The sequence below is a fragment of the Poromitra crassiceps genome, assembly GCF_964638095.1.
Source record: "Poromitra crassiceps genome assembly, chromosome: 27".
NCBI lineage: Eukaryota > Metazoa > Chordata > Actinopteri > Beryciformes > Melamphaidae > Poromitra > Poromitra crassiceps.
The window spans coordinates 1,963,389-1,978,682 of NC_139650.1; the positions used below are offsets into that span (position 1 = coordinate 1,963,389).

The 15,294-nt window shown below is 43.9% G+C and overlaps 1 protein-coding gene across 1 annotated transcript; it reads left to right on the forward strand.

The window, feature by feature from the left end:
* Nucleotides 1–562: 562 nt before the first annotated feature.
* sumf1 (sulfatase modifying factor 1) lies at nucleotides 563–14,896 on the forward strand (the record flags this gene model as incomplete). The annotated part of the gene is made up of 9 exons (XM_083661952.1): nucleotides 563–808; nucleotides 3,277–3,450; nucleotides 3,648–3,722; nucleotides 8,223–8,305; nucleotides 8,459–8,581; nucleotides 9,889–10,003; nucleotides 11,785–11,898; nucleotides 13,275–13,334; nucleotides 14,377–14,896. The coding sequence occupies 9 exons, from the start codon at nucleotides 563–565 to the stop codon at nucleotides 14,476–14,478; spliced, it is 1,092 nt and encodes a 363-aa protein (XP_083518078.1). The 3' UTR covers nucleotides 14,479–14,896.
* Nucleotides 14,897–15,294: the final 398 nt, after the last annotated feature.

Below are 15,294 nucleotides of genomic sequence, written 5' to 3' on the forward strand. Positions count from 1 at the left end.
GGCTGCTCCGTGCTCAATCTGAACGCTGCACTGGCTGTTGCTGCTGCCTGCGCCGCCTGGCTCGCTGCCACTTCTCCTCAAACGAGCGTTGGTATCTGGGAAATGATGTTCTTGTCAAGCTCCCAGCCGACCACCAAGGAAATTAAAGTGCATTTTGTGACTACAACTCCCACTGCGGTGCCATGGCTTTTTGCACGGTTGAGAAACATGCTAATTAAATAAAAATGCCATTGCCATTGCCAATAACATGTTTTTTTTTGTTAAAAAAAATTAGGCTATCGGTGCCGTGGAGCATTTTCATTTTCGAGACTGCGGTTTTCACATTCATAAGGGTAATGTAGCTAGGTATTAACGTTAGGACTATTTATGTCTGAAACAGTAATGTTCAACTTCATAACTGACAAAAATCGCCGCTTTTACAAACATGCAGAAACACATTTTCACCGGTGCGGGCAGTAAAGAGTTAATTATTGTAGCCAGCTGACCGACCACGTGACTAATGCGGAAGCATATTGGAATATCAACAACACATGAGCAGCAGAAGTTGACTTGTCTCATAACGATGGCGCGGTGTTTTGCCCTGTATGTTATCTTGGCTGTTTCATGTCTCCAGAGCTCAGGCGGGGCTGAGGACAGCGCAGCCCCGTCAGAGGCAGCGGGCTGCGGCTGTCAGAGCCTGCAGAGACCCGCTACTGTGCTGGACACCGAGGATGGCGACGAGACCACCAACCCAGCTGAGAAATACTCCACAAGCTCGAATGAGAGTCCGCCTGGAGTCCAGGGAGAGGAGAGGGAACCATTGAGTCGGGTAACCCTAACCCTAACCCTGCAGAGTGAAAACCTCGGAAATCAAATGATGTGCGATTTATTTGAACTTAAACGACTCCCATTGCGCGCTGTTGTACAACATCTGGGGGCTTATTATATGACACCCTTTGGCCGTTAGATAAGCTCAGCTGGTCGTCAAGCCAAAAACAAGGTAGTTCCTGATAAATTGACATTCAGATCAGAGGTTCTTCTCACAGCTGCTACCTGTTATTTTACTGTACTAGCCTATATGGTAACACTTTACAATAATGTACACAAATACTATAGTAGTTACTAGTAAACTAACCATTAACTAATAGCCAGTTAATGAGTAGCTAATGAAAAATTTGGCATTAGTCAATCACTAGTTAATCATAGTTAATGAGTAGGTAGTCATTAGTTAATGATTAGTGTCTAATTTCCTGAGTAGAGTAGTTAATCATTACCTAATGATTACTAAATGTCAGCTCGTGAATAGAGTAGTTAATCATTACTTAATGATTCCAAAATGTCAGTGCGTGAATGTATTAGTTAATCATTAGTTAATCTTTTTGTGTACCCTATTGTAAAGTGGTGCATCATACTCAGTAGTTTATGAATACTGAATCATTACCTGTCCATTAGTTACTCTTTTCGCACCCTAATATAAAGTGAAAGATATCCTTATCAAATAAACACTCCCTCCAGGTGAGATTCGAACCCTGAACCCCAAGATTGTTAAATTGTAAGTCTGGTTCTCTACCATCTGAGCTAACCAGCCTGTTATTTGGTAGAGCCATACTATAGGTCTGTAGAGTCAGAGACTAAGTATTATGTCCTATCCACATACTACTTTCTGTTCAAGTACTTATAGTTTTTAAGATATATTCCATCCAAATACTACTTCATGTCCAAGTACTTAGGTATGTTTCAGCCAAATACTACTTATGTCTAAGTACTTGTAAGTACTTGGACAGAAAGTAGTATTTGGGTGGAATATACCTTTAAACTATAATACTTGGTCTGAGGTTCTACATTCGATAGTATGGCACTAACAAGCAAAAGGCTGGTTAGCTCAGATGGTAGAGAACCAGACTTACAATTTAACAATCTTGGGGTTCAGGGTTCTAATCTCACCTGGAGGGAGTGTTTATTTGATAACGATATCTTTCACTTTATATTAGGGTGCGAAAAGAGTAACTAATGGACAGGTAATGATTCAGTATTCATAAACTACTGAGTATGATGCACCACTTTACAATAGGGTACACAAAAAGATTAACTAATGATTAACTACGGTAATACATTCATGCACTGACATTTTGGAATCATTAACTAATGATTAACTACTCTATTCACGAGCTGACATTTAGTAATCATTAGGTAATGATTAACTACTCTACTCAGGAAATTAGATACTAATCATTAACTAATGACTACCTACTCATTAACTATGATTAACTAGTGATTGACTAATGCCAAATTTTTCATTAGCTACTCATTAACTGGCTATTAGTTAATGGTTAGTTTACTAGTAACTACTATAGTATTTGTGTACGTTATTGTAAAGTGTTACCGCCTATATTGAATCCAGTGTGACAGCAGGCTGGCGTAAAGGAAAACTGTCCTTCAGCAAGCCTGCTGCTGCCCTGCTGAAGTGCCCTTGAGCAGGACACGGCTGATTTCACTGAGTTCCTCCTCTGTGAGTGAAGGTCAGTGGAAGTCAGCTGAAAGCCTGCAGACTCTCTCGGCCCTCCATGGCACATGATGATTGAGAAGTTCTGCTGTAGATGGCCATTACCTCTGACCTAAGTGGGAAATTCCCTTATGAGGAAGTTGCTCCTTCATAAAGTGTTTCCCAAAATTCCAATCTTCTGGCTATTAGTCTCCATAGGTGACTCTTTCAGAGAAATAAGAGACTTGTGCTTGTACGTTGCTGGTTTTTTTATAGTAAATAAATAGACGTGTTATATCGATGCTTGCATTGGCATTTCAAAATCATCGGATTATCTCAAAGGTATCCTGAGAAAGACCCAGGCAATATTAGTGGCACTGTCACATACTAAGTGTCATATACTAACTACACAATTGATTCAACCTCCCAAACGTGGGCGCTTTCTGCTTCTCCAATGCAAGACAAATGGGGGAAGAAAAAGAAACTTTGTACCAGAAATAATCATCTTTTAAATAAGATTATTAGGGTTCTAACACCTGCACTGTGCACTTTGTCTATTTTATGTGCTACATTCTGTGTTGTTTATACATTTGTACTTTTTCCAGGCACAGAGCTTTTTATAAGCCTGTAATTATTCTAATTCTGTAACCTTCTACTCTGGACTTATTGAATTCATAGAACAGAATGCCTCACCTGCTTTAAAAAAAAAATATATATATATATATATATATATATATATATATATATATATATATATATATATATATATATATATATATATAAAAAAAAGTGAATATAGTTTATTTCCTATACAGATGGTGCTGATTTCTGGAGGAGAATACCTGATGGGAACAGACAACCCAGGCATCCCTCCAGATGGTGAGGGACCTCAGAGGCCGGTGCACCTGGACTCCTTCTACATGGACATCCAGGAAGTCAGCAACCGCCAGTTCCACAGCTTCATCAACGCCACGGGCTATATTACGGAGGTATGATAAATATGTTCAAGTTTAAGCCAGATACACTGTATTGTTAGCATTGGAAATTGTCTTCAAAACTTTAAAAACTGTAAATTGAGACTTGGCCTCAAAATATCTATATTTTTTTATTTGATAATATTCTGATGTCTTGAGGTGATGATAAGTAACCATCATCTTTGTCTTTCTACCTTGTGCTTTTACTGTAGGCTGAGAGATTTGGAGACTCATTTGTATTTGAGGGGATTTTGAGTGAGGCAGTCAAAAGCAAAATCTCCCAAGCGGTAAGTATTAATTAAATTTGTATTTCTTTATTTTAATAAAAGGTGGGAGACATATTGACCTATACAGCTGACTTTCTCTCATGCTGCATCAGTATGAATTGGTTTGCAATGAAAGGGATCACCATACCATATCATGATCACATTGATTCACCCATAGGGAGGCCTATTGAGATATTACCACAAAGCTTCTGATAATAGTTTTCCTTTGTTGCAATCTACACTTCTCAGGGGAGACAGGGACACACACACACACACACACACACACACACACACACACACACACACACACACACACACACACCATGTAATCACTCACAGACGTCCACTCTTGGCAGTTGCCATGGTAACGTGTCGTTGTCGCGCCCTCGGCCAGGGGGAGAAGTTCACACGCTTTGTTGTTTTTCATGTGTGGGACAGAGTTTGTGCTTCCTGCTCTGTTTCAGCTGCACACCCCGATAATGTTTCAGCACACCCCGATAATGTTTCAGCACACCCAGATAATGTTTCAGCACACCCAGATAATGTTTCAGCACACCCAGATAATGTTTCAGCACACCCAGATAATGTTTCAGCACACCCAGATAATGTTTCAGCACACCCAGATAATGTTTCAGCTGCACACCCAGATAATGTTTCAGCACACCCAGATAATGTTTCAGCACACCCAGATAATGTTTCAGCACACCCAGATAATGTTTCAGCACACCCAGATAATGTTTCAGCTGCACACCCCGATAATGTTTCAGCACACCCAGATAATGTTTCAGCACACCCCGATAATGTTTCAGCACACCCAGATAATGTTTCAGCACACCCCGATAATGTTTCAGCACACCCCGATAATGTTTCAGCACACCCCGATAATGTTTCAGCACACCCCGATAATGTTTCAGCACACCCCGATAATGTTTCAGCTGCACACCCCGATAATGTTTCAGCACACCCAGATAATGTTTCAGCACACCCCGATAATGTTTCAGCACACCCCGATAATGTTTCAGCACACCCCGATAATGTTTCAGCACACCCCGATAATGTTTCAGCACACCCCGATAATGTTTCAGCACACCCCGATAATGTTTCAGCACACCCCGATAATGTTTCAGCTGCACACCCCGATAATGTTTCAGCACACCCAGATAATGTTTCAGCACACCCCGATAATGTTTCAGCACACCCCGATAATGTTTCAGCACACCCAGATAATGTTTCAGCACACCCAGATAATGTTTCAGCACACCCCGATAATGTTTCAGCACACCCCGATAATGTTTCAGCACACCCAGATAATGTTTCAGCACACCCCGATAATGTTTCAGCACACCCCGATAATGTTTCAGCACACCCCGATAATGTTTCAGCACACCCAGATAATGTTTCAGCACACCCCGATAATGTTTCAGCACACCCAGATAATGCCCACCTCAGCGTTCCATTTCAGAGCTGTACTTAACGTGTCTTGTTTTTTATCAAGTCTTTTGATATGAGAGCACTCAAAACACTATAGAGATTGTGTGCGGAACGTTTTTTGGAAGAATGACAGTTTTGCCTTTGTATAAATAAGCAAAACAAACACGATGGAAGGTAGTAAAGCTGCACAGGAGCAGCTGGCTTACCTAACAGCTTTCTCTCCACCTGCCTCTCTACCTGTTTAAATTGCCTTTCTGCAAACTTTGTATTTGCCCACTGCCCGCACAGGTGCAGGTGATGTTACAGTATAACATAAGATTCATTGTAACTGAGAACAGTCCTTGAAGAAATGTATTATTATACATTACAAATCCTGGAGGAAAGAAATATATTGAACAAAAAAGCACGTTTGGTATTTTGAAAACATAGTTTGCATGCATTAAAAAAAAATCACAAACAACCCGACCCATTAAATGGTACTATTAAAATTACTATCAAGTTGTGATCTTCCTTACATATACATTGCATTGCCACATAATAATTAGAAAATGTACAACAGTAATTATACATTGATTACATTATACATGTCTCAAAACATGAAGTCTACATATTTCCTATCTAAACAACGTTGCCTCTGACAGGTTTTTCTTTTGCACATAACTGTTTGCCCACAGCTACCTTGCTTAGTTTGAAAATAAATATTTTAAATTGTAAGATGCTATTGTCAACTGTAAAATGTGACTGACATCTGGTTTTTGGTGAGGATGATTATGACCTAATCCAAAACCTACCTAGGTAGTGTTTTGTAGAGCGCAGTGTTTTGTAGAGCACAGAGAGAGAGAGAGAGAGAGAGAGAGAGAGAGAGAGAGAGATCTTTATCTTGAATGTGTGTGTGAGTATCATTTTGTCCACATTAGAGAGAGAGGTCTTTATCTTGAGTGTGTGTGAGTATCATTTTGTCCACATTAGAGAGAGAGAGGTCTTTATCTTGAATGTGTGTGTGAGTATCATTTTGTCCACATTAGAGAGAGAGGTCTTTATCTTGAATGTGTGTGTGAGTATCATTTTGTCCACATTAGAGAGAGAGAGGTCTTTATCTTGAATGTGTGTGTGAGTATCATTTTGTCCACATTAGAGAGAGAGGTCTTTATCTTGAGTGTGTGTGTGAGTATCATTTTGTCCACATTAGAGAGAGAGAGGTCTTTATCTTGAGTGTGTGTGAGTATCATTTTGTCCACATTAGAGAGAGAGGTCTTTATCTTGAATGTGTGTGTGAGTATCATTTTGTCCACATTAGAGAGAGAGGTCTTTATCTTGAGTGTGTGTGTGAGTATCATTTTGTCCACATTAGAGAGAGAGGTCTTTATCTTGAGTGTGTGTGTGAGTATCATTTTGTCCACATTAGAGAGAGAGAGGTCTTTATCTTGAATGTGTGTGTGAGTATCATTTTGTCCACATTAGAGAGAGAGGTCTTTATCTTGAATGTGTGTGTGAGTATCATTTTGTCCACATTAGAGAGAGAGAGGTCTTTATCTTGAATGTGTGTGTGAGTATCATTTTGTCCACATTAGAGAGAGAGGTCTTTATCTTGAATGTGTGTGTGAGTATCATTTTGTCCACATTAGAGAGAGAGAGGTCTTTATCTTGAGTGTGTGTGTGAGTATCATTTTGTCCACATTAGAGAGAGAGAGGTCTTTATCTTGAATGTGTGTGTGAGTATCATTTTGTCCACATTAGAGAGAGAGGTCTTTATCTTGAATGTGTGTGTGAGTATCATTTTGTCCACATTAGAGAGAGAGAGGTCTTTATCTTGAATGTGTGTGTGAGTATCATTTTGTCCACATTAGAGAGAGAGGTCTTTATCTTGAGTGTGTGTGTGAGTATCATTTTGTCCACATTAGAGAGAGAGAGGTCTTTATCTTGAGTGTGTGTGAGTATCATTTTGTCCACATTAGAGAGAGAGGTCTTTATCTTGAATGTGTGTGTGAGTATCATTTTGTCCACATTAGAGAGAGAGGTCTTTATCTTGAGTGTGTGTGTGAGTATCATTTTGTCCACATTAGAGAGAGAGGTCTTTATCTTGAGTGTGTGTGTGAGTATCATTTTGTCCACATTAGAGAGAGAGGTCTTTATCTTGAGTGTGTGTGTGAGTATCATTTTGTCCACATTAGAGAGAGAGAGGTCTTTATCTTGAGTGTGTGTGAGTATCATTTTGTCCACATTAGAGAGAGAGGTCTTTATCTTGAGTGTGTGTGTGAGTATCATTTTGTCCACATTAGAGAGAGAGGTCTTTATCTTGAGTGTGTGTGTGAGTATCATTTTGTCCACATTAGAGAGAGAGGTCTTTATCTTGAGTGTGTGTGTGAGTATCATTTTGTCCACATTAGAGAGAGAGGTCTTTATCTTGAATGTGTGTGTGAGTATCATTTTGTCCACATTAGAGAGAGAGGTCTTTATCTTGAGTGTGTGTGTGAGTATCATTTTGTCCACATTAGAGAGAGAGGTCTTTATCTTGAGTGTGTGTGTGAGTATCATTTTGTCCACATTAGAGAGAGAGAGGTCTTTATCTTGAGTGTGTGTGAGTATCATTTTGTCCACATTAGAGAGAGAGAGGTCTTTATCTTGAATGTGTGTGTGAGTATCATTTTGTCCACATTAGAAGTTCCCAGTTCCTAGCTCCCCCGATGTTCTATCTGTAAATCCTCTGACTTGTATATGGAGTCAGCCATTTTCTGTCAAAACACCACCCGTGTTTCTCTGCTCTGGGTAGACACATGCAGACTCATAGTACTGGTATTTGACAGTCTTCTTGAGGATGTTCACAAATTGTTTGTGAGCACCCTGGGTAATGCATGCCTGCCGAGGACCAAAGCCAGACAGAAGACAAGATGCTGCTTCATCTCAGCTGTCATTGGTATCCTGGTTGTGTGGCAGAGATTGTGCCATGCACCCACTATACCAGTCGAATTAATTAGCAGAATCAGATAAACCGTTTAAAATGTGTGTGTGAATGAGAGAGAACGAGGGTACGAGAGAAGCCGAATGTCATTCAGTGTTTGTCACGTTATTATTATTTTATTTCTTTATCAGGTGGCTGCTGCCCCCTGGTGGCTGCCAGTCAAAGGGGCAAACTGGAGGCACCCCGAGGGTGCAGACTCCAACATCGCAGACAGGTAGGAGGAAGTTGTATGTACCAGAAGCCCCATTAAACGTTAAATGTCGATCCCAAAGTGTGGTTTTGGTAGGTGTATGTTTGGGCAAAAGCACTTTCTGGTTAGCCTGATGGGACCTCCATGTCTAACCCTAAACCTGTGCGTGTGCTGCAGGCTGGACCATCCTGTTCTACACGTGTCCTGGGCAGATGCTGTCGCCTACTGCTCCTGGGCCCAGAAGAGACTCCCCACAGAGGCAGAGTGGGAGGTCGCCTGTAGGGGCGGCCTGCAAGACAGGTGGGGCTTCTACTGAGTGTGTGAAGAGAAAAGGTGCCTTTCTTCATCTCCTTGGTTCTTAATCTCCTGCTCCTGTGTGCAGACTGTTCCCCTGTTTGTTCTTAATCTCCTGCTCCTGTGTTGCAGACTGTTCCCCTGTTTGTTCTTAATCTCCTGCTCCTGTGTTGCAGACTGTTCCCCTGTTTGTTCTTAATCTCCTGCTCCTGTGTGTGCAGACTGTTCCCCTGTTCATTCTTAATCTCCTGCTCCTGTGTGTGCAGACTGTTCCCCTGTTTGTTCTTAATCTCCTGCTCCTGTGTTGCAGACTGTTCCCCTGTTTGTTCTTAATCTCCTGCTCCTGTGTGCAGACTGTTCCCCTGTTCGTTCTTAATCTCCTGCTCCTGTTTGCAGACTGTTCCCCTGTTCGTTCTTAATCTCCTGCTCCTGTGTGTGCAGACTGTTCCCCTGTTCATTCTTAATCTCCTGCTCCTGTGTGTGCAGACTGTTCCCCTGTTCGTTCTTAATCTCCTGCTCCTGTGTGCAGACTGTTCCCCTGTTCTTTCTTAATCTCCTGCTCCTGTGTGCAGACTGTTCCCCTGTTTGTTCTTAATCTCCTGCTCCTGTGTGCAGACTGTTCCCCTGTTTGTTCTTAATCTCCTGCTCCTGTGTGCAGACTGTTCCCCTGTTCGTTCTTAATCTCCTGCTCCTGTGTGTGCAGACTGTTCCCCTGTTCATTCTTAATCTCCTGCTCCTGTGTGTGCAGACTGTTCCCCTGTTCATTCTTAATCTCCTGCTCCTGTGTGCAGACTGTTCCCCTGTTCGTTCTTAATCTCCTGCTCCTGTGTGTGCAGACTGTTCCCCTGTTCTTTCTTAATCTCCTGCTCCTGTGTGTGCAGACTGTTCCCCTGTTTGTTCTTAATCTCCTGCTCCTGTTTGCAGACTGTTCCCCTGTTCATTCTTAATCTCCTGCTCCTGTGTGCAGACTGTTCCCCTGTTCATTCTTAATCTCCTGCTCCTGTGTGCAGACTGTTCCCCTGTTCGTTCTTAATCTCCTGCTCCTGTGTGCAGACTGTTCCCCTGTTCGTTCTTAATCTCCTGCTCCTGTGTGCAGACTGTTCCCCTGTTTGTTCTTAATCTCCTGCTCCTGTGTGCAGACTGTTCCCCTGTTCATTCTTAATCTCCTGCTCCTGTGTGCAGACTGTTCCCCTGTTCATTCTTAATCTCCTGCTCCTGTGTGCAGACTGTTCCCCTGTTCGTTCTTAATCTCCTGCTCCTGTGTGTGCAGACTGTTCCCCTGTTCGTTCTTAATCTCCTGCTCCTGTGTGCAGACTGTTCCCCTGGGGAAACAAGCTCAATCCAAAGGGACAGCACTATGCCAACCTCTGGCAGGGAGACTTCCCCACACACAATTCTGCAGAGGATGGCTACACCAAAACCTCGCCGGTAAGCAGTGTTGGCCAAGTTACTGAAAATTAGTTACTAGTTACTTGTCTCAAAAAGTAATTTTAATTACTTTACAAATTATTAATCATAATAAAAGTAATTTGCTATTAGGGAATGTAACTTTTGTGTTACTTTTGAAAGTCTGCTTTGATTGTCTTATTAATGCACACATATTTTAGTGTAGCTGTAGCACAGTGCGGGAAAAGACATACTGTACTGTCATATTTTATCTACCATTGTATCTGCATGGGATACTTGAACATATTGGGGAGGCTTATAGCCTACTCAAGGTCATTAGCCTCTGGGGTTTACAGCCTACTCAAGGTCATTAGCCTGTTGGGGTTATAGCCTAGTCAAGGTCATTAGCCTGTGGGGCTTATAGCCTACTCAAGGTCATTAGCCTCTGGGGTTTATAGCCTACTCAAGGTCATTAGCCTGTGGGGTTTATAGCTTACTCAAGGTCATTAGCCTGTGGGGTTTATAGCCTACTCAAGGTCATTAGCCTCTGGGGTTTATAGCCTACTCAAGGTCATTAGCCTGTGGGGCTTATAGCCTACTCAAGGTCATTAGCCTGTGGGGTTTATAGCTTACTCAAGGTCATTAGCCTCTGGGGTTTATAGCCTACTCAAGGTCATTAGCCTCTGGGGTTTATAGCCTACTCAAGGTCATTAGCCTCTGGGGTTTATAGCCTAGTCAAGGTCATTAGCCTGTGGGGCTTATAGCCTACTCAAGGTCATTAGCCTGTGGGGCTTATAGCCTACTCAAGGTCATTAGCCTGTGGGGCTTATAGCCTACTCAAGGTCATTAGCCTGTGGGGCTTATAGCCTACTCAAGGTCATTAGCCTGTTGGGTTTATAGCCTACTCAAGGTCATTAGCCTGTGGGGCTTATAGCCTACTCAAGGTCATTAGCCTGTTGGGTTTATAGCCTACTCAAGGTCATTAGCCTGTGGGGCTTATAGCCTACTCAAGGTCATTAGCCTGTGGGGCTTATAGCCTACTCAAGGTCATTAGCCTGTGGGGCTCTGGCTGCAGCTGTGGCGTGTGGAACATTTTTGCCGGGCAGGGAGGCAGCATCTCTCCCCGTACTGTAGGTCTGAGGATCATACACAGAGTAATCCTCTGAAGTGTTCCGCTATTTTCACGTCCTAAAGTAACTCGTAACTAGCCCATTTAAATCTCAGCAATTGTAATGGAGTTACCAAATTTGAAAAAGTAATAAGTTACATTGACAGAGTTTGTGTGCAGTGTTTTACAGACACATCACATTGGCTTTAGGTACAGGTTAGTGTGGGCGCCTTTACCCATACTCCATTGTTGTAAAACAGGAAGCTGATTTACAATTCAGCTCCTGCCTATAGAAGCAACAGGAAGTGAATGGTGCTGGAGATATGAGCTTGTTTCAAAAGTTGATAATGTCACGCCAGCAACTCACAGCTTCCTGAGATCAAATGAATAACATTTAGATAATTAGTCAAGTTAAATTCTCTAGAGGGGAAAATGTGAGGTTTAAAGCCCTTATTTTGCAAGTACACTATCAGTCCTGAGTGTGTATACACACAGACTTTTTAAACGATAAGTTCACCCCAAAAATGAAAATTCAGTCATTATCTAACCCCCCCCCCCCATGCCAGTGGAAGGTCGGGTGAAGTTTTTTAGTCACATTTCCTTTGCATTCAGCAGAAATAAGAATGATCTGTTACACTGTAACGCTGCCCCAATAAAATGTGTAATTTAGATACTGCATTGCTCCATCCTGGTGCTACTCTGCACATACCTGCAGGTGATGTCCTTTCCTGCCAATGGCTTTGGCCTGTATGACATGGCGGGGAACGCATGGGAATGGACCTCGGACTGGTGGACTGTGCATCACACCACAGACCAGCAACACAACCCGGTAATACCCTGTTCACTTACCTTGGACTGTGTCCAGTGATACCCCGTTACCCCTTAGCTTCTTCCCAGTGATACCTCGGTCGTTACCCCTTAGCTTCTGCCCGGTGATACCCCGTTACCCCTTAGCTTCTGCCCGGTGATACCCCGTTACCTCTTAGCTTCTGCCCGGTGATACCCCGTTACCTCTTAGCTTCTGCCCGGTGATACCCCGTTACCTCTTTGCTTCTGCCCGGTGATACCCTGTTACCTCTTATCTTCTGCCTAGTGATACCCTGTTACCTCTTAGCTTCTGCCCGGTGATACCCTGTTACCTCTTATCTTCTGCCTAGTGATACCCCGTTACCTCTTAGCTTCTGCCCGGTGATACCCCGTTACCTCTTAGCTTCTGCCCGGTGATACCCCGTTACCTCTTAGCTTCTGCCCGGTGATACCCCGTTACCTCTTAGCTTCTGCCCGGTGATACCCTGTTACCTCTTATCTTCTGCCTAGTGATACCCCGTTACCTCTTAGCTTCTGCCCGGTGATACCCCGTTACCTCTTAGCTTCTGCCCGGTGATACCCCGTTACCTCTTAGCTTCTTCCCGGTGATACCCCGTTACCTCTTTGCTTCTGCCCGGTGATACCCCGTTACCCCTTAGCTTCTGCCCGGTGATACCCCGTTACCTCTTAGCTTCTGCCCGGTGATACCCCGTTACCTCTTAGCTTCTGCCCGGTGATACCCCGTTACCCCTTAGCTTCTGCCCGGTGATACCCCGTTACCTCTTTGCTTCTGCCCGGTGATACCCCGTTACCCCTTAGCTTCTGCCCGGTGATACCCCGTTACCTCTTAGCTTCTGCCCAGTGATACCCTGTTACCTCTTATCTTCTGCCCGGTGATACCCTGTTACCCCTTAGCTTCTTCCCAGTGATACCTCGGTCGTTACCCCTTAGCTTCTGCCCGGTGATACCCCGTTACCTCTTAGCTTCTGCCCGGTGATACCCCGTTACCCCTTAGCTTCTGCCCGGTGATACCCCGTTACCTCTTAGCTTCTGCCCGGTGATACCCCGTTACCCCTTAGCTTCTGCCCGGTGATACCCCGTTACCTCTTTGCTTCTGCCCGGTGATACCCCGTTACCTCTTTGCTTCTGCCCGGTGATACCCCGTTACCTCTTAGCTTCTGCCCGGTGATACCCCGTTACCTCTTTGCTTCTGCCCGGTGATACCCCGTTACCTCTTTGCTTCTGCCCGGTGATACCCCGTTACCCCTTAGCTTCTGCCCGGTGATACCCCGTTACCTCTTATCTTCTGTCTCTGAGTGCCAGTAGCCAAAGCCATGGTATTAACCAGCTTCTGTATTTCGCTGTGATACTGTATCTCTTCATCCCTCTCTGTTTTAGACGGGTCCTCCTTCAGGCACTGACAGGGTGAAGAAGGGAGGCTCTTACATGTGTCACAAGGTAAGGAAGAAAAGCACTTTTACACAGCTGGGTCTGCTCTACACATTGAATCAAAGAATCAGGTTCACAAGATATAGATTGCCTCTAGAACATGACAGCGAGACTGCTGGAGTATTCACACCAGGTGCAGGTGGACTGCTGATAGCCTTAGAACTGTTGAGTCAGCAGTTGGCCAGTGGCCAGAGGCCTTGTAAGAGGTCAGTTGATCAGTGAAAATAAAATGCTACTGGTGCTGACCCGGCGTATAGCTAGCAGGGGTACTGAATGTAGATAGTACATAGTGAAGTACACATAGTAGTATGCGGTGTAGTTTTGTTGTAGTATTGTCACTTAGTGAGGAGCTATGAGGCTAAACTTTAGCCTCATAGCTCCTCACTAAGTAATCATCGCGGGCCGCCAGAAACATTCCCGAGGGCCACAATTGGCCCGCGGGCCGCACTTTGACTAAAGTATCAAAGTATTGCTGCAGTGCATAGAAACAGCTTGGCCACACTTTGAGTGAATCTGCTTGTTCGGAACGTGTATTTCTTCTTTTATCATGACGTTTGCGGGAAGTGAGTGAAATTTTGTTCATGGGAAACACAAAGGAACACATATATCGACTCATACAGTACATTTATGCTATCTCCTACTGCACATTTTGAACTATCCGCTGGTGACCACTAACCAGTCCAGTTTGCTTGCCACAGGCACTGGTTGCTATGGGAATGTGATCGATTGCATGCAAAATAAGTTGTAAGCACAGAGGTCTGTTTGTTTCATGTGGATGAAGCATCTGAGGGAGGAGAGGACTTCATTCAGACATGCTTAGTGAATGTGAACAAACCAGCCAAGATGTACTTGAAAATATTTCTATGAGGCAACTTCCCTCAAATGAGAAATAAATTGCTGGCTATATTGGCTGGATATCTGTGTGATCGTCTCCACTGTGTTGCACCTGATGGGATGGTGTTATACATAGCCCCGTGTTTGTTTTTCAAATAAAGCAAAGCCGAGATGATGTCAGTAAAGCTTTCTCTCTCTCCCTCCCTCCCTCCTCCAGTCGTACTGTTACAGATACAGATGTGCGGCGCGAAGCCAGAACACCCCTGACAGCTCGGCCTCCAACCTCGGCTTTCGTTGCGTCTCTCGGGAGCAGCGGTGACGCCTTCAACGCGCGGTCCTGTAGTCAAAGGCACTGCGGCCCACGTCCAGGGCGGCCCACGCCCAGGGCTGCTGTAGAAGACACTCAGGAAGTTCACATCAATCAGTATTCAGTATCACTCAGAGTACACTGCAGTGTATCGAGGGCTGGGTAACTGTACTCGACACAACCGACCGAAATAATCCGGTACGAGGTAGTATAGAAACTTCTCCAGTAAAACGATACCTGCATTCGATCCTTTTTGTACACACAGATCTAGAAAGAAATGACTATTTGTATGGATTTGCTCACAGCCAATCACCGTGCAAGCGTTCTTCCATTGAATGCGACGTGTGATTGGCCCACTACCACTGCAGCTACAAACCCATACAGTCTGTGGTGGTGAAGTCTACAACCCATACAGTCTGTGGTGGTGAAGTCTACAACCCATACAGTCTGTGGTGGTGAAGTCTACAACCCATACAGTCTGTGGTGGTGAAGTCTACAACCCATACAGTCTGTGGTGGTGAAGTCTACAACCCATACAGTCTGTGGTGGTGAAGTCTACAACCCATACAGTCTGTGGTGGTGAAGTCTACAACCCATACAGTCTGTGGTGGTGAAGTCTACAACCCATACAGTCTGTGGTGGTGAAGTCTACAACCCATACAGTCTGTGGTGGTGAAGTCTACAACCCATACAGTCTGTGGTGGTGAAGTCTACAACCCATACAGTCTGTGGTGGTGAAGTCTACAACCCATACAGTCTGTGGTGGTGAAGTCTACAACCCATACAGTCTGTGGTGGTGAAGTCGAGCGGTGTAAAGCGGTAAAAAAA